This window comes from Rhineura floridana, chromosome 20 (assembly GCF_030035675.1).
Source record: "Rhineura floridana isolate rRhiFlo1 chromosome 20, rRhiFlo1.hap2, whole genome shotgun sequence".
NCBI lineage: Eukaryota > Metazoa > Chordata > Lepidosauria > Squamata > Rhineuridae > Rhineura > Rhineura floridana.
Window position 1 is genome coordinate 3,771,937 of NC_084499.1, and position 22,464 is coordinate 3,794,400.

The following is a 22,464-nucleotide window of genomic DNA, read 5'->3' on the forward strand; positions in this document are numbered from 1 at the left end:
AGAGCCACTTGCTGGGCAAGGAAAGAGGACTGGGTCCCCCAGGGAAGTGATTCCCAAATTATCCCCCTCTTGGACCACTTGAACGTTGCTGAGGGTCTTGGCAGACCCCTGAATGCTTTTCTGCTTGTTGTAGTAATTGTAATGTGCTGTGCGATAGCTGTTGTAGGATTTCTAGTTGCATTTTTACAGACACGCCACAGACCATCTGAATGAAGCTTGTGGACCACGGACCAGAGTTTGGGAACCCCTGCTTGAGATAATCTGAAATTTATTTCCCCAAATTAATTTCCTACCCAGTAGTCAAGATTGCACGGTATTTCCATTTATTCCGAGTTCATCACCAGTCCAGAAACACTGAGGTAACTAAGAAAGATTTGGGACTCCACCACAGCTCAGTGGTAGAGCATCTGCCTTGCATGCAGAAGGTCACAGAATCGTAGAGTTGGAAGGGGCCTATAAGGCCATCAAGTCCAACCCCCTGCTCAGTGCAGGAATCCAACTTAAAGCCTAGCCGACAGGTGGCTGTCCAGCTGCCTCTTGAAGACCTCCAGGGTTGGAGAGCCCACCACCTCCCTAGGTCATTGGTTCCATTATCGTACTGCTCTAACAGCTATGAAGTTTTTCCTGATGCTTATATGAAATCTGGCTTCCTGCAACTTAAGCCCATTATTCTGTGTCCTGTGCTCTGGGATGATCAAGAAGAAATCCTTGTCTTCCTATATGCGACAACCTTTGAAGTATTTGAAGAGTGCCATCCTATCTCCCCTCAGTCTTCTCTTCCCAAAGGGGCTCTGGTATTTTTTCATATTGTTTTTAGGAGACTAACTGGAGCTTACAAAGATTTGCCCTTCCATTGTAATTTATCCACAGGCGGGGGGGGGGGGGAAAGGCAAGCAAAAATGATCAAGGCAATGGAGTAACTCCCCTATGAGGAAAAGTTGCAGCATTTGGGGCTTTTTAGTTTAGAGAAAAGGTGAGTCAGAGGCGACATGATAGAAGCGTATAAAATCATGCATGGCATGGAGAAAGCAGATAGAGAAACGTTTTTTCTCCATCTCTCGTAACACTAGAACTTGTGGACATTCAGTGAAGCTGGACACTGGAAGATTCAGGACAGACAAAGGAAAGGACTTTTTCGCATAGCACAGAGATAAACTATGGTATTCGCTCCCGTAAGAGGCAGTGACGGCCTTCAACTTGGATGGCTTTAAAAGAGGATTAGACAGATTCACGGAGGATAAAGCTATCATTGGCTACCAGTCACAATGGCTATACTCTGCCTATGCTTCTGAATACCAGTCGCTGGAAACTGCAGGAGAGGACAATGCTGTTTCCACTCAGGTCCTCCTTGTGGGCTTCTTCCCATTGGGGCATCTAGTTGGCCACTGTGAGAACAGGATGGACTACATGGGCCACTGGACTCATCCAGCAGGCTCTTCTGATGTTCTTAAGAAAACTACTGTATTCCAGATCAGACTACTTGTCCCAGGACCGTCTGGTCTGCTATTCAGGCAGAAGCTGTCCAGGGCCTTTCCATCGCCTGTTCCTCAATACTTTTTAAACTGGAGACATCAGACCTTTTGTATGCAAATCATGAGCTCTGCCAGTGAGCTACAACAACTTTGAGAAGAGCAAGCTGCAAATGTGAATGTCTAGCTAACAGTGTCCAGCCCCCTCCTCCGCTGTGCCAAAAATAGACTCCCCACTTCCCGCATTTAGAGATGAATGCAATACAAGTTAAGGTGGACAATTTTTTTTATTTTACGGCATGCAAATACATGTCAAGTACTGCAAACTTGTTCTATTAATTCTCTCTCAAACACTGAAAAAAACACACGATTCGCTAAAGTCTGTGACCAGCCCAAAAGCTAATTATCTCTTCACTTCAGTGCTACAGCAAACACACGCACACACAGAATTCACTCTGCTATTCAGGCTAAATCACAAAGCCCACCCCATCGCTCAAACTTCCCGCCCCAAAAATACAGACCGTATGGTCTAAGCTTTCCCATGTAAATCCTATTCCTATAACACAAAAGGGAAAAACAATACAATTTAGAAATTTAAAATGGAACTAAATGGAATAGAATTCATCCCCCCCAAATATATCCCTTATTTCATTTTACAGATTTTTTTTAAATTATATTTTTTTTAAATAGAAGCTGAGAATGCACCATTAAAAATGAGCATTAAATCCATCGTAGCGATGGTGTCTGCTTTATTATACATGATGGGTGTACACCATCTTTTATCTCATTTACATTTCAATCGAACAATAGATTTGCAAAGAAAATGTCTAATACAGACGTAAAAATATTCACACTTGAGCTTCACAACCGGTTGTACAATTGACAAACAGGCCTCTTTTCCCAAACTTTCTAGGCTAAGCAAGTTTATAAAATGTTAATCAATGCAACAAGAAAAAAAGTGTTTTTTTTCCTTTTAACTTCCAGGGAAAAGAATATATAGTATACAGTATAAATGCAGACAGCAGATACTGCAAGCTAAACCACAATAATTTGGAGTGGCTGTACAGTGGGTGTGTGTGCAGTACAAAGAAAAGCCACGCATGTTGTATCACAACTACAGTATAATGTATTTGTCTGCCCAGATAAGGAAATTCATGCATTCCCATGCCTTGGACTAAAGAACCCAGGACTCCTCTGGGTAAGCAGGTGGGATCTGTGCAAAATGTACTTTGCCCTGGCCTGTGGCACTCACAAACACAGCCAGAATCCGTTTTGTTTCAAACTCTGTCAAGTATATAAAGTGTTCTAGCTTCACAAAAGCATGTGCGTGTGTGGTGGACAGATTTTTGCTTTCTCACTTTTTGGGTGGGCGGGATGCTTACAACTTTGCCTCACTCCACTTCAGCCATCCCCTTACTGTAGGGAGTAACGGGTCCTGAACGTGTCGCTTTGCCAGCAAAGCGCTGTACTGTGACCCTTCCCAGAGTCAAGGAAGTGGCTGGGAGTTTAGTTTAGACTGCGGGAGGGAGGAAATGACCCCTCACACCCAGCCCAACCAAAACACTATCATGCCATGTCCATTTCTCAACATGTTCTTTATTTGCAATCCAGTCCCTAAATACAGAAGAACTTCCTAAACACAAGGCGTTTAAAAGTAAACATATACCATGAGTAGTGGATGATTTGCTATTTTTTTCCCCATGGGGGTGGAGAGTCAAAATTTAACCTTTGCAAAGTAGGCCAGGGTTAATAAATACTGGGAAAATTTTAGCTGCTCACAAAATTGGGCATGAAAACTGCTGGCAACCTCCTCTCTTCTCTACCGTGCTACAAAAAATCCAGCCACCACCACTGAACACGACCAAGCTTTGCAGAGCTTTGTTTGTAAATAAAAATATAATAATTGTAACAACTGTGTTGGCTTTCAAATCATACAAAACAGAAAAAACTTAATCTGTACTTCTGGCTCCTGTGCATTTGCCATGCAAGCACCATTTTCTATGCTTCACCACAGTCTCCCAGCTATCGTTTCCAAACAGTGCAACCACCCAAGAGAAAACCACCAGGCTGCAGCAGAGTCAGTGATCAATCGTGTCTGTTACGCACCAGCATAGCAGTGCAGGTGCTGCGGCACCAAGACTTGCCTTCAAGGATTTGATGAGAAATATCCCTTGACACCTGCCAAAAATGCGCACCTTCATCTCCTGCCACGCCCACCATTTATTTCACATTTGAAACTTGGCTACTAAAGCATCACCAAGTCAAAAGAAAGGAAGGGGAAATTCACATTCCACAGAAGCACGATTTAAACTTTTCTTGCTGCCACAATTTTCCTTTCAGGTGTATGTCTAGAATTTCCCCTGTATTGGCCTACAAAAATGCCACCTGCTTGCCGAGGGCAGGAGCCATCTTCCTTTGCCGCATCCTGTTAAAGACACCCCCCCCCCGCTCTTCTTGGCTGGCCTAGTTTTCAAAAAATAGAGCTCTAAAACACCCCAGGGTGCTGCTCCATTCCTCCTGCCAGTCCCTCTGGTTGCCCTAAGGGGGAGGGACTTGTGGCCATCCAGATGTTGCTGGACTGCCACTCCCATTCATTTCTGACTATTGGCCATGTTGACTGGGGATGCCCTAAAATGACATCTCAACATTTGCACAGACTACTTTGGAGATGCAATTTGTCACATACAACACCCAGCCAGAATAACACCATTTCATGGCAAGATTACAATGCTAAGATCTTGGAGAGGTGGGTGGCGGGGTGTGTGTGTTGAAGTCCCAGCTGGTTTGTTAGGCCTGCAATTCTCTACAATGAAGATTTCAAGCACAACTTCGGAATAGACTCTTCCCGTGAAGTTTGTGGCCCTTTCTATAAAGCTACTGTACCACGGGAGCTCTTGCTGCCATTGCCAAAGAAATGTAAAGGCAGCTTGCTCCTAGACACGCCAGTAAAAGGACAGCATTGTCTCTGTTGTTGTTTTAAAACTGGACAAGTGGATAGAGAACTGTAAACAATTTATTCCATGCCCCCTTTTTCCAGCGGAGCACAACTGAAGTCTCAAAGGGGAAGGAGTTACCTACACGTTTTAAAAAACTAAGAAGTTAAAAGGTAATATATACAAGGTCTGTTTAGTTATTATATATTCACCTTCAGATTGTGCTGAAGATGTCTGGTGGTGATCCAGTAATGGAAGGGCTATTTCCCTGAGGGCAAAAATAAGGATCTCTCAAACTGTTTATATTTGTCTATTTTTGTAACAAAATAGCAATTAATTTTGTTCCTCCTTTTAAAAAAATTGCATCATCTGCAACATGGAAGATCTTATTGTTTAAATATCCATGTGTGTGTGTGTGTGTGTGTGTGAGAGAGAGAGAGAGAGAGTGTTATGCATATATCTCCATATCTATATATATTTGAAGTTACATACAACGCAAAAGAAATTTTTGGAAGCATTTCAAATGTAATATATAAATTCATATGTACAGAATTTGCCAGCTGGATCTGAGAGTACAACACCCAGCTGACATTCCATTCCACACCAAAATGTTAACAGTCACAAGTTAAAGAGAACAGGTACTTAAAAAAAAAACTTAAAATTTTCAGTTGCCTTGTTTCTCTTGCTGCAGAAGTGAGGGGGCAACAGGAGAAGGAGAAGCTTGAGGAATTGTCCCAGGAAATTAAGAGAAGGGATTTGGCTGCCATATTATAAATAGCTCTTTGCGCTTTAGTATTAAATAAGGGTCAAGTTCTTTTACAACATCACTGGAATTATATATATATGCATATGTATATATTAAAAAACTAATCCTTGGATTTTTGCAGATATTTACAACATAATTTTTTTTTCATGACCTTCTGAGTCAGGAGATTTTTTAAAAAAAGCTGATCCAAGTTAGTATTGTAACCCTCAGAGAAATGCCAGTTTTTGCCCCCATCCCCCACCCCAGACATGTGCACAAGATAGTGGTTTGTTTGTTTTTAAAGAAAGAAGCCTGATCCTGCACACAGAGTGGCATCCTGAACAGTCACAGTTCTGTTTTGCCAGTAACATGATAATATTTTGTTTTGTTTTTAAAGCCATTTGCTAGCAGGACGAGCCCTTGCGTACAGTACACCTGGTGAAAGTGCCACTTGGCTAAAATATTCCAGTACAATTTTCCAAGTAAACAACTTCACAGAAGTTAATTAACAAACATTTTTTTTAAAAAAAGGAGAGAGAAATCTAAAAATCATAAAAAGAAAGCTGTGGAAGAGAAATGAGCAGTTATCTTGCCAGGAAGCAGAGAATCCTCTTGCTCCACCAACTTCAGGATAGCAGGAAAGGAAAAGAAAACATGGCTTAGGGTATAGGAGTGTGTTCTTATTTCAGCTCATGGCTCCCTATTTCGGTTTCCTTAAAAATCACCATTTTAAAGAGGACATATTTATTCATTGTTCTGTACAAGCTGAACTAAAGCTATATTATTAATAAGTGTTCATGGCCTTGTCAGAGTTAATCAGTAATAAACCTAAATACTAAACTTCTTAGTAATGCTATAACCAATACAATATCAGGAGTGTCTGAAGAATCGCTAATCAATTATTATTTTAAAAGTACAGCAACAGCAGTACTGTGTTGTTAAGTCAGTGCAAACGTAACAGAAAATGTTTATCTCACAGGGAACAATTGGTGAGGCTCTGGATGCCAGCTGGGGATTTGGCCAAGGGGCTGCATGACTTGGCACCCTGGGAATGAGCGCACCGTGTTGTTGTCAAACTAGAACGTAGCAATTCTGCTTACAACCTGGAGCAGGTAAAGACAGAAAATGTAAGCCAAAAGATGCAGGCACTTGATTTTTCACTCTATAATTTGTACACTTGATACATGGAAATATCAAGCTCTAAACCAGAAGAGGATGGGGGAGTTGGGGGGGCAGACAGGAATATGCAAAGTGATGCACTGCTGCATATAATGCAGTAGCGCAAAGCTAAAAAAGAAAAATAGAAGTATTATCAACCCTGAATTAAGTTTTATGTTAAGATCCCCAACCTGTCTTTCTCACACATGCCGATTTCATGCAAAGTTCCACAGCTGAAGAAACAAGCAACTGCAATCAGATGCAAATTCCTCTCTCATGAAACAAAAGCAAGGCAAAACAAGTGAGTTTTACTCCCATGAGTCATTTCACCCCGAGGATCTGCTGGCTTCAATGAATAACTTGTACATCTTCCCAGAGAAGCCATTTCTCAACAAGAACAGCTCAGCCGGTTCCCCGGAATTTCTGTGAACTCATTAAAAAGCTGCTCTTAAGCTTAAGTAAAACAACGTCCAGGTTCCAAACCACTTGCAGCAAGTGATCAACTGGACTTAGCAAAAACTAGTGGTTTGTCTCATTCTCTCTTTTCTTTTCCAGAATGCTAATGTGAGAGGGGCTTGATGTATCAATGAGTTGACAGGAAACAAATGACCCCAATAATATTTTCTTAAAAAAAATATACATTATATAATATATATATTATATATATATATTTATAAAAACAAGTGTAAATGCTTCCCTAGCATGATGACAAGCTTGAAAGCAGAACACCTCTCAGCTGTTAACCATCTTGCCATTTGCAACAGGCCTTAAAAAGTCGCTTTTCCCTTCCACCATAACATGAGCAGTTTTGAGAACAAGGCTGCCTATGCTGGCAGATGTTGTGATGGGCAAGGTCACGCTGCTCACGGAGGATGCCATTGGTTGGCTGAAGCAGGAAGTCACCGGCAGGACTGCTTTCTGCTTCTCCCTGATTTTTTGGGGGTAGGGTGAGGAAGAGGCGAAGAAGGAAAAAGGAAAGAAACCCTGATGACAATTGAAAACAGAACAGTAGATTTTCAATAATTCCATAGCAGTTCGAGAACGTAACAAGGGCAATGAATTAGTTAAAGATTCTTCCTGATAGTTTTGTACCAGCCAAAGGGGTTGTTTTTCAAAACATTTAAGGGTTGCTTTTTTCTTATTTGAGTTATAATTTTCCTCCTTAGTTACTTTTATTTATTGTATTGTATTGTATTGTATTGTATTGTATTGTATTGTATTGTATAGTATTTGTATACTGCCCCATAGCCAAAGCTCTCTGGGCAGTTTACAGTAACTAAAAACATTAAAAACAAATATACAAATTTAAAACACATCTTTTAAAAACAATTTTAAAAACTTAAAACAATTTAAAAACACATGCTAAAATGCCTGGGAGAAGAGATAATGGGAAAAAAAGACTAATAGAGAAGAAAAAAAGTAGTGCCCATATGTAAACCTTGAGCTCATACACTCGTTAATAACCCAGCATTTGAAAGAAGGCCCCCTCTACACCAGTAAACCTCTCTCCCTTCTCTACGATCTAATTCAGGGGCCTCTGGAGAGAAGCAAGCGGTACAGCTGCCATTACTAGTACTGCTGCACCATCAATGCTCAGAGCAATTTCCTTTCTTCAGCATAGTGGCTGAAGTCAGGTAGGCATGTGTGTGAGAGAGAGAGAGAGAGAGGGTGTGTGTGTGTTCTCAACCTCTGAGAGAAGGAGAGAGCGAGAGAAAAAGATCATCCCCCAACCTAGTGCCTTCCATATGTTTTGAATTCCCATCAGCCGCAGCACATGGCCAAAACATCTGGAGGGCACCAAATTAGGGAAGGGCGAAGAGTAGGAAAGAAGGGACCAGCATTTGGCAAGGAAGCCGCAGGGGACCAGAGGGGAGAGGCTCTGGGCAACTGATGTCTTTCTTCCTCCAGGCAGAGAGCTTTACATGGATTGGATGCTGTTGTTTTTGCTTAACACTCACAGAGCAGCAAGGTCTTCACCTAAGCTGGGCCTCGCCGGCTGCCTGGATTCCTTCTGAGGCTGTTCCAGAGGGTGGCCGTTCTCCAGGGCTGACCCGTTGAACAGATTATCGTCTCGATCACCAATCCCAAGCTGCAGGCTCAGAATCTCCTGAAGAGGAAGGAAGAGGACATAAACAACAGCCTTAGCTGTGGTTTCCATCCTACCAAACCTCCAGTAGCCACTGCTAACAATGGAGAAGGGGACAGTGGGAATGGTAATGCTGGGTAGGGCCTGGGATGGCCTGGCAAGGCTGGACAGGGGCTTGAGGTGGATCCCTCCCACCCACCACCACCACCACCACCAAATAAGGATGAGAGTCATATGGAGAGGACCGTAAGGCATTCTCTGTGGGCATTCCAGAAATACACCGGAGGGTCCAGATCCCAGGGTGGAGAGCATGTGCTTTGCACATGAAAGGTCCCTGGTTCAATTCCCCGCATTTCCACTTAAAAGTTAGGAGTGGGGCTGAAAAGACCCCTATCCAAATGGATGGAAAGCTGCTGCCCGTTAGGGTAAGTGGACCTGCAGTTTGACTCAAAAGACAGCTGCATGTGTTCATGAGAGAGAGAGAGAGAGAGAGAGAGAGAGAGAGAGAGATGCAATATATAAAAAGAATCAGTCCTCAGAACCTTCTGTAAGCCTCATGAATACTGTCTTGTCTGAGCTGGGGGCTTGGTGGCTGGGAGTCAGGCAGCATTTTGGTTTATTTATTTATTTATTATTTCATTTATATCCCGCCCTTCCTCCCAGCAGGAATCCAGGGCGGCAAACAGAAATGCTAAAAACACTTTAAAACATCAAATATGATATTTCGCACATTACGCGGGCACTTAATAGCAGTGCCACCAGCGCTGGACTTCTTCAATAAGACGGGATGCAAATGACACCCACGCACGCATGCACACCCACGCATGCTCAGTGAATCAAGAGGATCGCAGTGTTTTCATACTTCAATGTGTCCTCCCCGCCCATCAGGCTCATCCGCATCGAGGGCTGAAAGTTCTAATTCAATGTCTCGGTCGGGCTTCGTGTCTGCACCATCCTCGGTGTAGTCAGCCTGGGTGGCAAGAGAGGAAAAAAAGCAAAAAGATATAGGGTGTTTTTTAAAGAATGGGTGGTGCTCAAGGGCAAGCACACGGTGCAGAGAGAGATGCCGATGGCACCACTATGGGTATATGAAGCAGGAGTAGCTGCTGTTCCTAGTTCCCACACAGCTTGGGGGAATCCAGGCACAATATAAACAGGAAGCTCACAGCATGTCCCTCAGCTGCAGGCAGAGGGTGCTTCCGAACAACCTGTTTATTGAGCATTCAGATTTGTTCGCAGGGAGATGAGGGGTAGAGACACACTCACTGTTCTGCCGGTTCCACTTCTCTCTTCTGAAAATGGGGGCACACGATGCTAGTGAAAACTCGCCCCTTTTTGCTGGAAAACCAGGTGGGAGCAGCTTGAGTGTATTTTTAAGAATAAATAGCTTCAAAGAGATTTTGCAGCTGATCAGAGAGATCAACCCATTGCCCCTCCAGGTGTGGCCAATGGAAACGCTTTGCTCTGGCGACTAGTGTGTCCACAGCTTAGATGACATTAAGCATTCATTTTGATTTGTTTATGGAAAGGTTAGACGATGTCAAAGCAAGTGTTCTCCCAGTGTATTTTCCAGTCACTTTTCTTATCGCAAAAAGTTTGATTTTGGAGGAGGGGGTGGTATTGCTGCACAAGGCCTGTCAATCAACTATAATTACACAGCTTGAATTGCTTCTATGTGATCGAATCCTACTGTGCCTGGAGCCTAACTTCCTCCCTAGTTTGCATCTGAAATGACAGGCATATATGCCAGCAAATTCAACTCTGACTTAGGCTGTGGGCACAATAGTTCCTTCAAAAGCAGCCAGAATGATCTTTCTTGCTGCATTTTGAAGTGACTCCGCTCTCTGCTGGACACACCTCCCTTTCCCACTGCTGACTTCAAACCTTTTTGAGGACCGCCCACAGCAAAGCATTTCCATTGGCCACACTTCGAAGACAAAGCGATCAATCTACCAATCAGTTGCAAAATCTCTCTGAAGATGAATTTAGGAAAAAAAACTGCACTGGAGCTGATCCAATGAGGTTTTAAGAGTAAAAAGGGGGTGGAGTTTGACTAGGGTCATGTGCCACCATTTTCAGAAAAGAGAAGTGGAGATGCACTGGAGCCGGCACAACAGTAATTGCATCTCTACCCTTCAAGACATCACTTTTCCCCTCGTAACTTGTTTCACACAGACAGTCAGCTTTTCTCTAGTTTTAAAGAAGGGCCACATGCATTGATCTGTTAAAAAAAGGCAGGGGGACAGGGTAGGAGGAGACAATCAGCACCTCAGTCAGTTGGCTTCTGCTCTAAACTGGCCAAATTGTTTTTGGTATTTGGCTGCCCTCAAAGGGGGGAATTGACTGCAGTGAAGGCGACTTCCAGAGTGGCCAAGAAGTGTTGATTGGCAAATGGAGCATCTGGCTTCAGTTTGAATTTAACTGTGAAAAGCATTTTGAGGCCTGGAAAAAAAATTCTCTGCATAAGGGAGGCCCCTGTGCATCTGGATGTTTATACCTAAAAGCAGAGTTTTGAAAAGTTACTTTTTTTGAACTACAACTCCCATCAGCCCCAGCAGGCATGGCCACTGGATTGGGCTGATGGGAGTTGTAGTTCAAAAAAGTAACTTTACCAGGCTCTGCTTAAAAGCAACTGAAGAGGTAAAGTGATCCCATGACAAGCAACCCTGAGTATAAATTCCAGGACTTTTCGTTGGTGGCCTTTAGATCTTCCAGGGATCAACAACTAGAATCCTCTTCCTCCTGCTTGTATCTGTAACAGGCCCTCTGATGTCTTCTAAGGCTCCAAGGGAGGATCTGGTCCTCTTGAGTATAAATGATGCCCCTCCAGGACTTTCCTAAATGTGAATATCCTTAGCAGCTCATGGAAAAGAGCAGGACATTTCACACAATGAAATTCAAACTAGTGAAATTTTCACTAGTTCCTCATTACTAAGCTGCCCCTTCCTCTCAAGATTTGAATGCCTTGCGTCCGGAGGAGGGTGACAAAGATGTTGAGGGGCCTGGAGACCAAGGAAATGGATGGGTTTACAATACGCTGTAGCCATCTTCAAGTATTTGAAGGGCTGTCACATAGATCAGGGGCCCGGAGGCTTTTTCAGCCAAAGGGCCGCATTCCCTTCTGGCCAATCTTCCAGGGGCCATATGCCAGTGGTGGGTGGAGCCAGAGGCATACATGGGTGGAGGACGAATGTATTACCTTTACACAGCAGGCCAGCTTGTACACCCACTCACACGTCCCTCTCTATCCTCCATCTGGCCAAGAGAGGCATGAACAGAGTTCAAGCACATGCTCTGGCCAGGCAAAAGCACTCAAGGAGGGTGCAAAGGAGGGGTGTGGTCTGGGCAGAATCCTAAGGGCCAGGTAGACAGGCCAGGAGGGATACATTCGGCCCTCCGGATATGGATGATGGAGCAAATTTATTTTCTGTTGCTCCCATGGGTTCAAATTGCAAGAAAAAGGATTCAGATGAAACATCTGACAGAACTTCCTGATGGTGTGAGCTGTACACAACATGGCACAGACTGCCTTGGGAGATGGAGGGCCCTCCTTTGTCACAGGTTTTTAGGCAGGTGCTGGGGGGATGCCTCTCAGGGATGCTGCAGCAGCCAGTTTCCAGCATCAGCAGAAGGTTGGCCTAGAAGACCTTATCGGCTCCTTCTGAATCCATGATTTGATTATTCTGGGGGAGCCCTTCTACGTCTCCTCCACCCATAACAAAGCAACAGCCCAACTACTTTACCTCGCCATTTCTTAGACCGATCTCCTTGCTTAAAAGGTTTAAGGTGAGGTGACTGCTTTCATTCAAGGAGCTCCATTTCTGCTGCGTGGCTAGTGCATTTGCCTCTCTCTGAAGCAGCAATGAGTTACTTTTGGCCTGTGTGGGAGAAGAGCAGAGCAAATGGCAGGCAGTGCCACTCTCAGGAGCGGCCTCTGCAAGCATGCAGGGTGCAGCATGGCACTGCACCCAAGGACCAAATGTTCTATCCCTCCGCCCTGTTGTCTGGCTAAAGAGATCAAGCAGCTTGCTGCAAATCTTCCATTCCCCAAATTCGACACCAGGAGACAAAGTTGCTGGAACAGCCGTACCTGCTGCAGTTCAATACTCAGCAGATCTCCAGTACTAGAATGCTTTCTTGGGGCAGATACTTCAGCAACAATGAACCTGTCCCTTTAAAGAGAGGAAAGGTTAAACATTACTCCTTGCATGGCAGCGAGAATGACGTCCAGCACCAGAGACAAGTGCACCCCTCTCCTCTGACACCCAAATTAGGCAAACTGGTCCTAATTAACCTGACAAGGGTCAGCACAGAATGCCAAGGCAATGGCTCTCACTCAAGTGGCTACAAAGGGATTTTAACACACCATTATGTTGTGGGAAACAAAGGTAGGGGGAAAGCGCCCTCGTGGGGCGAGAACTGGAATTTATCCAAGTACAACTACAGTCCCGAGGGAAAATTGTTCTGATTTTGGATAAGTGCCATGTTTTCCCCTAGGAGACTGATGAGCCTTGGAACCAGGAGGCTTCTGGGCCCAGGGCCTGTTCATGTGGCATCCACTGCTGGCTTCGCTCTGCCACCATGCCATGTGAGCTGGCGCTCACTCATATACCATTCTTCTTGTAGTTCCTATTACATTTATATCCCGGCTTTCCTGCAAGGAGCTCAAGGTGGCATTCATGGTTTCCCCCTTCCCCATTTTCTCCTCATAAGAACAGCCCTATCTGGATCAGGCTCATCTAGTCCAGCATCCTGTTCTCACTGTGCCCAACCAGATGCCAATGGTGAAACTGCCCATCTAGTTCACTGGCCCATCTAGTTCAGTACCATCCACCTCAGTGGTCTGTGGGAAGCCTGCAAGCAGGATCTGAGTGCTACAGCACTCTCCCCATTTGTGATACCCAGAAACTGGTATTCAGAGGCATTTACTGCCTCCGACAGCGGAGGCAGAACACGTGAGACTAGCAGCCACTCATAGGCTTAAATTCCATCCTCGAAACAACCCTATGAGGTAGGCTTAGCTTAGAGAAGGTGACTGGCCCAGTGAGCTTCATGGCTGAATGGGGATTTGAACCCAGGTTCCCTAGGCCCTAGTCCAACAATCTGGGAGCCGTGGACTTGGCACTGACTGCAGCATTTACCCACACTCTGGGATTTCTTGCTTCTCCTGTGTGAACAGTCAAGGGATCAAGGCAGGCTGAGCTGAGGCTGGGTCTCGTAATCAAGGTAAGCTCCCCCGAAAGCCACCCTCAGGTGACCAAGGAGGTCTAGCAGTGGGAACATTCCTTGCCTACCGTTCTGTGAAAGGTGCAGATAAAGTAGAATCTGAACTGTAGGAGCTCCACCTTGAATCAACGGTGCTGACATATGGGATATAATCTGCAACAGGCAAAAGGTACAAACTCAGCTCATGTCAGAGAGAATCCCGTTCCGCCTGCCCTGCTCTCATGTCACTCTGGCAACTAGGGAGATGGGAGAAATTCAATTCCACTCACGTTCAAAGCCAAATTTATCAAATCTGCACTTTCCAAAACAATATGAGAACCATCAAAGCACAGCCAGCCATCAAAATTCACACTTATCTGAATGTTATAATGCAGTTCTCTAACCAAATATTGAAAAAAATGTGTATCTTAGGGGAAAGTTTGCATAAAGATGCATATATTAGTGAAAATAACATACAAAAATGCATTACAGGGAGAGACTGCTTGAAAAAATGTCTACATTTTAAAACTTCATACAAAAATATGCTTATTAAGAGAAATGTGTACCAAAACGCTGAAGAATTTTCAGGAGGATTTTTAAAAAAATCTCAAAGTGCTGTAGAAATGTGGAAAATTGGGAAACCAAGAGAAATGACATGGGCAGATCTTTCACCCCTTCTGGCAACCTCTTCTATCCCAGTTCAAGGCTGGTCAACTGACAGTACGCCATGCAAAGAGGCAGACAGACGTGCTGTCCCCAAACAAGCACCCCCAAACACACAGCACCCTTTCAATGTTGTTTTCAAGCCGGATTCAGTGAGGCTGGAAGAGCGCAAGAGAAACAGGCCCTGTCCAAGCAAGGCAGGAAAACAAAACTGAAGCTCCAAGGGAGGGGCTACTCAGGAGCAACTTGGGGCAATGATGTTTTTCCGGTCTTCAAGGAGCTGGTGGATAACAATCCACTTGGTAGCGTCCCAGTGCCCACTCGAGAACTGAAAGATTCTCCCTCGCTCCTGGCAACCCCTTCTTCTACGCCAGTTCTAGGCTCCAAACCAACCCAGCCTGTACCTGACATGCTGATTGGCTTGGTAGCACTTCCTTGGGAAGCAGTGGCTTGAATCGGGTCTGTCGTGTGATAACCCGTGCGTGATGATCTGGAGATGGCACCCCATTTGGAGATGATTGGCCCGTCGCTGAAAGGAATGATGGGGTCTTCCTCCTTTGCCCTTCTCTGGGTTTCAAAGAGGTGCACCTGCCTCTTCATGTCCCCACTGTCCAGATCCTAAGCAGCCCAGAAAGAAAAGGAAAGCTCAGAGATCTAGCTGTGTATGGCCTGAGACAGGGAGACTCTTTCCTAGGTCCAATGTGACACTGTGTGCTCGCAGGAACATATCTTAAAGCAGTTCCCTTTGGAATGCCACTTAGCAGTGCATCCAGACCACTTCATGCACATTGTCTCTGCTGTCTTCACAACAACTCTGTAGGGTGGGCAGGGTAGTATTGCTTCCCTTACCTTGCAGACCAGGTGTGTGTGTGTGTGTGGAAGCTGAGGTTAAGGAAATTGCTTTTTGGAAAGTGGTTTCCAGAAAACCCTCCGCTGGCAGGCGGAGCAACACTGAGTCTGGCTACCACACAGAACAGGCCCAGAAAGGAAAGCTGTCTTACCAGGAGCACTGTGCCAGAATTGGCAATGACATCCTTGGGCTCCGACTCAATGGCACTTATGCAGGAGCTGATGGTGCCGCAGGACCAGGGGGAGTAATGGGAGAGCCGGTTGTCCTCGTACTTGGTGCTGCTCAAGTCGCTGGAGCTCTCACAGAACTGCTGGGAACAAGAGACACCAGAAAGACCTTGACCGATCCCACAGGCCCTTTCAGTCTTTTCCAGATCAACAGCAGCATCGCACACACATTTAGGGACATGGTGATGTACAGAGTAACCCTAGCAAAGGAGGAGAGCAAGTGCCCTGTCCAAAGGGGCTTACAGTGGGGGGCAGGAAGGTGGGCACAAGGGCGAATGAAAGCAGCAGCAGTGGCACCTACAGGAGCTGCACTTCGGCTGGGAGCATGGCAGCTAGGCCTGAGGTGGGAGGGTTCTTTTATCAAGCAGCAGCCCTCAGCAGCCGCGTGGGACTGCTACTTAATAAAACAAAAGCTTCCAAAATTGGAGAAACGGTCCTCTGGGAGAGGCTGTTTAATCCCAGGCTCTTTCCTCAATCTAAATGCCAACTCTCCTGTAAAAGCCTACTGGCCTGGGGTGTGAGCGTAGGTGTAAAAAGAGAAAGGTGTCCCAGCTCCATGAATAGCAAATTGTCAAAATTGGTAGTCGGGGGAAGATTTAGAATAAAGGCCTAGAAGGAAAGGATTAAACGTCCTGTCCTGAAAAAGCACACCCCAGACCTTCAAAGCAACCATGCAGAACTACTAACCGGTACAACAAAAGCGTGCAGGAGTTCCTATGCATGAAGGCCTTCACTGCCCCTTAGACCAGGGTTGAGGGGCCTGCAGGGCCATCCAGATGTCGCTGGACTCCAACTCCCATTGTCCCTGGCTGTTTTGGTTGGGGCTGGGAGATGGAGCCAAGCAAACTTTGGAATGCCGCAGACTCCCCACTTCTAGCTGGAAGAAGTTCAATCCCAAGGGAAGAGTGGGCATTCAGGAAGTAAGAGAGCATGTGCTGAGGAAAGGGCATCAAAGGCTCTGACAGGGCAGGTGGGCCCCCTCCCTCCTTGGTGCCTTACTTCTGTACTGAAATCCACCCTGAAGAGAGGGGAAGGTGGCGGAGGAGACTGTGTAGCTGCAGGAAGCGTCGAAGAGGACACGAGAGGCGTTTTCTGCGCGTGGCACGGAGCCCACTGTTCTGGCTTCCTTTGTAGCGGGTCATCGTAAGTGGGCTTCAGGTGGCCACAAGGTTCCTGGGAGGAAGGCACCAGTCACAGGCTTGAAGGATGGCTCAGAACCAATGACTGTCAGGGCAGCTCATAGCGAATGCAAGCATTAACTGCTCCAAGACGTATGTTACCAAGAACATTGGAAGTCTGCCTTGTACTGAGTCAGACCATCTAGCTCACTACTGTCTATGTCAGGGTGCCCAAACATTCCCCGCCCCCGCCAAGGACCACATGGAAATTGCTGAGGGTCTTGGCAGACCACTTAAGGACTTTTCTGCCTGTTAAGAACATAAGGAGAGCCTGCTGGATCAGGCCAGCGGCCCATCTAGTCCAGCATCCTGTTCTCACAGTGGCCAACCAGGTGCCTCTGCAAGGCCTGCAAGCGGGACCTGAGCGCAAGAGCACTCTCCCCTCCCGCCGTTTCCAGCAACTGGTATTCAGAGACTTGCTGCCTAACTGTGGAGACAAAACAGAGCAATTGCAATAAACTGTGTAAGGTGCTGCATGACTTTTAAACTGTGTTTTTACAGACACTCTGTGGACCACCTGAATGGAACTCAAGGACTACTGGGGGTCCACAGACCACAGTTTGGGAGCCCCTGCTCTGTGCTGACAGTGGCTCTCCAGCATTTGAAGCAGCAGATGTTCTCAGCCCTATCTGGAGATGTCGCCAGAGACTGAACCTGGGACCTCTTGCAAGTAAAGCAGATGTTCTACCACTGAGCTACGATCCCTCCTCAGCAATGCAATATCTTGTATTGTTTTATGCTATTTTATGTTTTTTCGTATTTGTAGACACTGTTGTACACAGCCTTGATATTTTACACGAGTCAAGGCTCCGTACAACAGTGTCTACAAATATTTTACTAAATAAATAATGTTAAATTATTACAAGTATAAAACCATCAATAATTTTACTAAATAAGCGTTCAGCTGGTAATGCAAGAAACACATCCAGCAGAAGGCTTGACCTTTTCCCACCGTGCCCAGATTCCTCCTAATCTGAACCATGTGGCTGCAGACAAAATCAGAAACACACATGGTCGTGGCCAAGGAGGTTCTCTTGGATGCTTCCCCCAATGAAATCACCTGCTAGCCAGGAACCTAACACTGATCAAACAAAAAATCAGCAATGGCAAATTTCTAAAAGGGGAAGAGAGGCCTGCAAGACATGTCCTGTGTCCTGCCAACCCGCATCCCAGATGTGTGCAAGGAATTCAAGCCTCCAAGAAGGCTTCCCCCAGGCACCTGGTTGGCCACTGTGAGAACAGGATGCTGGACTAGATGGGCCACTGGCCTGATCCAGCAGGCTCTTCTTATGTTCTTAAGCGGAGAGTCTAGGTGGGGAGATGGGTCACACCAGCAAGGAAACCTGCAGCTATAGGGCAGAGCCCTGCCCCCTGTAGAGTTGGGCATGCTTGGTGTTGCTCCTTGCGTTCACCGTGTTTTCTCTATGCCTCGCTCTGCCTTATTTACGGAACATAGAAATGCGATTGGCCACTCTTTGGGCCCAGGGGTATAATACAACTTAAAACAGCAAAATCTGATAATAAAAAAGCCTGAAAATGCTGCAACACTAGCTCCATCAGCAGAGTAAGCATCAAATAGGAAACCACACAGCAGGCTACACATCTAGCAAGTCTGAGGCCCAGGAGCATAAAAAGGATCTTTTGCCTACAGGCGAAAAGGCCCTGGATGCCCTTGAGGAACTGGTTTTGGCAAGGCACCAGGAGATCTAGCTGGCTGGGAGACCTCGGCATGATAGAAACAAAGCTCCAAAGGCTAGAGCAGCACCTACCCTTGACAAAGGCACCGTCCTCTGCTCTGCCGGCAACTGGCAGGCCATGGAATAGTAGCTGTCCAAAGAGTTGTACCTTTCCCGCAGAAAGGTCTGGTAGACAGAAGGGTGGACAACGTCCATGGGTGGCAAGGAGTTGCTCCTGATGATGTCGTCCCTTGGGTACATCTGTGGCCGCCAGATACGCCGGCTGTCATAGACCGGGGCATACATCCCGGAAGGAACTGGGGGGACTGGCCCATACGGCGGCGGTGGCGGCGGCGGTGGCTGGTAAGGAGAACTGAGCCTGTCCCGAGGGGGAAACGCACCGTAATGGTCGCCGTATGGCACAGAGGCAGGCGGGAGAGGGGGTTCCGGTACATTGCCAGACCTCACGAAGCGAGGGAGGCAGGGAGCCACGCCAGCTGGGACCGTTGGTGGTGGTGGGTAATATCCTATGGAACAAGAGACATTTGTTTGCTGAGCTCTGCCTATCATCTAGGATTTTGTGCCGTTTTAGGGCTGGGTCTGCATATGCAGCAGAAGTAGGTGGTAGGATGGACTGTACTATTTCAGGCCTATGTTGAATGCTTCCCTATGTAAAAAGGGGGGGAAATCCCTGCAAGCAGAAAATGGATACAGCAGGGAGCAAATTGGGCTAGAATGGTGGTAGCTTTCTGCTTACGGGAAGAGCATTATAAAATGGCTTCCCCCTACCTGCAGCCTGAATGGTACAGATAATTTATCACCTTGTTTTTGCTGTATATATTGACTGGGTCTTCTTAGCTGCCTTTAGTTCAAACAGAACATACTTGTCTGCCTTCACAAAAAAACAGTCCCTTCCTCAGAATACAAGCTCCATACAAACATTTCCCCTCTTTGCACGTTTATATGGGCCAAGAATATTATTATCTAATTTGTATGTCACAATACAGGCTGACAGAAGGCACTGCTATCAATGGAGTAAGGCTATTGTTAGAAATAATAAAGAGAAATCAACAGTCAACTGGCTGTATGAATTTTACAACGTACAGCTGCTAAGGCTTGGGGGAAAGACATTTTCTACTACTGCTTCCACCAGAGCCTTCACTAGCCACCACTGCCTTTAACACTAACAACAACAAAATGGTTACTGCGTTTTAATTTTCACTTATTGTCACTTGGCTTGTTGCCATGCAGAAAGGCAAGCTATAAATACTTCAAATAAATAAAACAACAGAGTCCTCTAGCGCCTGAAGACTAACCAACTGGCATACTATTTCAAGGACTTCCTCAGACGCATGAGGTCTTACCCTTTATACACACAGAGATACAGGAATACCCCGCTGTATGGACCTTCACTTTAAGGATACTTGCGAGTACAGACGTACTTACAGTACCACCATTCCCCTGTTTACGTACGCTTGCTTCGCAAGAACGGACACTTAACCTTTGGTTGTGGCCTGTTCTTTCGGGGTGTGTGGCGGTGGAAAGAGACGCGACCGCGCATCAGCTGGGAGGCACGATCGCAATCAGCTGAGAGGCGCAGCAGTGCAGCAGCAGAGGCTTTAGCGCGGGGCTTTGAGGCTCCGCGTGAAGGAGAGGTGGCACAGTGGCGGCATAAGTGAAAAAAGGTAGTGCTTCACTTTAAGTACATTTTCGGTTTACATACTTGCTCTGGACCCATTGCGTACGTTAATGCGGGGTATTCCTGTATATACGCACATATATACATTGGTGGAGAAGAGGGGTGCTGAAAAGAACAGATGGTATTTTGGTGTTTGTGTTATGAACACAACTGTGTTTGTGAATGACCACTGTTAATATAAAGTAATTATCACTGCCTACTTTTCTGAATTTCATTTACTTCTGACCTCATTGTTTAGAATCCCTCCCGCTACAAACCATGTGCGCGTATGCACATCTTAGGATAACACCTAAGGAAGTGGAATCCAGCCCACAAAATCTCACGCCATAGTAACTTTGTTGGTCTTTAAGGTGCCACAAGTCTGTTGATTTTGTTTTAACAGGCCATCACAGCTATCCACTAGAAGTTGTTTAATAAATACTTGACCAATCAATTAACAGTGCAATTGTATGCATGTATGCTCCGAAGTAAGTCCCACAGAAGTAAGGCCTGCTATGGGGCTTATTCCCAGATAAGCGTGCATAGTATTACACCCTGAATCTGCATACAAGTACATCAAATAATTCCACAAGGAGGGTGGTGGCAGCGGCAGCAAGGGAGGTCTTTTTGTTTTTAGATGGCACATTATACATGTGGCATCTTATTTCTCCCACGCAGGAAGAGGAAATCTTTCTTTTAAGATGCTTGCCACCTCTTTATAAATGATTGTATTCAAAACACATTTTAAGATATGCCACTTAGGTTAATTAGGGAACGCATTCTTACCTGATGAAAGTGTCTGAAACTCAATGAATTTAGTCCAGACTTCCCCAACCTGAAAGCTTCCAGATGTTTTGGACTACAACTCCCAACAGCCCCAGCCAGCAAGACTATGCTGGAGTATGCAATACAGTCATGTTGGCTGGTGGTTTATGGGAGTTGTAGTCAAAAACATCTGGAGGCTGTTGAGGTGCGGAAGGCTGAATTATATGTCACGTGAAGAAGTACTTTCTCTTGTTTGTCCAGACTCTCCCACCATTCAGCTTCACTGGATGACCCCAGGTTCTAGGAGGGATAAAAACCTCTCTCTAGCCACACCATGCACAATGGTAAAAACCCTACTCCACCAACACAACATTACCACCACTGAAAGCTCAATGGAGGACACAGCTGGCTCTGCTTGGCACCTAAAGGATACCAAGGATGGCACCTGGCAAGTTTCCCTTTGCAGGGAGTCCCATAATCAAGGGGTGGCCACAGAAAAGGCCAGATCTGCCTCACCCGCTTGTGGGTACTGCTGGGCTTCGTAGGAGAGATGGGCCCTGGGATCTTGAAAATACGGAAGGTTGTCAGAGTGTGGTGGGTAGACGGGCACTCTGGCAGCGAATGAGCTAGTTTTGGAGCTGATGGAGCTCATTTCTGTGCCGACAGGAGGAGGGGGTGGTGGTGGTGGTGGTGGAGGACCTACTGAGGTAGCTGTTGCCTGGCTGACAGGAGTCTTTGGAGGTGAACCAATTTTACTGAAAGAAATCCGAGACAGAGAGAGAGGGAGGGAGAGAGAGAGGAGGAGAGAGATCAATCAAATTTCCATCCTAACTACAGAAATCATGGGATAATTTTGATTGATCAATTCATTAAATATGCATTGAGAGAGAACCTCCAATTCTGATTTTTAAAAGTGTCCCCAATTTGCTTTTTGTCAAAACGGGACTGGGGAACCTGTGGCCAGAAGCTGCTTGACTCTGAACTCCCAGCATCCCTGGTGATTGGCTTGCTGGTGGCCCTGGGGATGATACAGGCAGAAGGCTTCATTCCCAAGGCCACGTGCAGAGGGTTCTAGCCTTCAGCTGACTTGATGAGGTCCATCAGGATTTTGCTTCCTAAAGCACTGGTAAGGGACACGTTGCCTCCAGATGTTCTTGGTACTCTCAACTCTGACAACATCTGGAAGGCCACAGGTTCCCTTTGCCCAAGTTGAGGTATGCACACATCACAGCGGGGGCCATCTTGAGAAGAGGAAGAGACACAGGGGAGAAATGCCTCTCCTAAAATGGCATTAGCTTCCTCCCACAGCACAGCTTGGCTGGCCTGAGACAACGGCAGCCACCCCTGCCCCAGGATGGACTTCCTCCCCAAGCACGGCACATACCTTTCAGGCAGAGGGTCTGCTGAGGAGCCCGAGACGTGCTGCCCATTGGCTCCACCTTTCCCTGCTTTCTTCACATTCTCCAGCGCCATCAAGGACGAGGCGTCGGCACAACGCGGGATCAGCTGGGGCACCCCAATCTCCAGGCTCACAATGCCGTTGGTGCTCGGCGGTGTCATCTTCCCAGCTGTGTCCGCACTTCCTATGATGGAGATGACGTTTCCGGCAGTGGTGGAGACGGCGCTCGTGACGCTGGCTTTGCCTAGCAGAGGGAAGGTCCTCACCGTGGCACTGATCTTCTTGTTCCGTAGCCGATACCTACAGTTACATAATAACAGGGAAGGAGGTTTCCTGAGAAGGTGAAGCGAGGAAAATTGTCTGCAGATGGAGCCATGCAATACAGGGAGAGGTCTTGGCTCCTCCACAGCACTGGAAAACATCCCAGGGGCA

The 22,464-nt window shown here is 46.3% G+C and overlaps 1 protein-coding gene across 2 annotated transcripts in view; it reads right to left on the reverse strand.

Annotated features, from left to right (window-relative positions):
* Nucleotides 1–1,746: 1,746 nt before the first annotated feature.
* Nucleotides 1,747–22,464, reverse strand: part of RC3H2 (ring finger and CCCH-type domains 2) — a 56,484-nt gene continuing 35,766 nt past the window's right edge. The window contains exons 10-21 of one of the 2 annotated variants that reach the window (XM_061603758.1): nt 22,018–22,332; nt 21,150–21,388; nt 18,284–18,717; nt 16,336–16,509; nt 15,261–15,416; nt 14,664–14,877; nt 13,686–13,770; nt 12,482–12,563; nt 12,135–12,269; nt 9,254–9,361; nt 8,264–8,412; nt 1,747–7,233 (exon numbers count right to left, since the gene is read on the reverse strand). In XM_061603758.1, the coding sequence (XP_061459742.1) occupies nt 7,038–7,233; nt 8,264–8,412; nt 9,254–9,361; nt 12,135–12,269; nt 12,482–12,563; nt 13,686–13,770; nt 14,664–14,877; nt 15,261–15,416; nt 16,336–16,509; nt 18,284–18,717; nt 21,150–21,388; nt 22,018–22,332 (2,287 nt within the window). In that variant the 3' untranslated portion in view covers nt 1,747–7,037. Of the gene's footprint in view, nt 7,234–8,263; nt 8,413–9,253; nt 9,362–12,134; nt 12,270–12,481; nt 12,564–13,685; nt 13,771–14,663; nt 14,878–15,260; nt 15,420–16,335; nt 16,510–18,283; nt 18,718–21,149; nt 21,389–22,017; nt 22,333–22,464 lie in introns of both variants that reach the window. The other variant, XM_061603757.1, reaches the window with a different exon arrangement.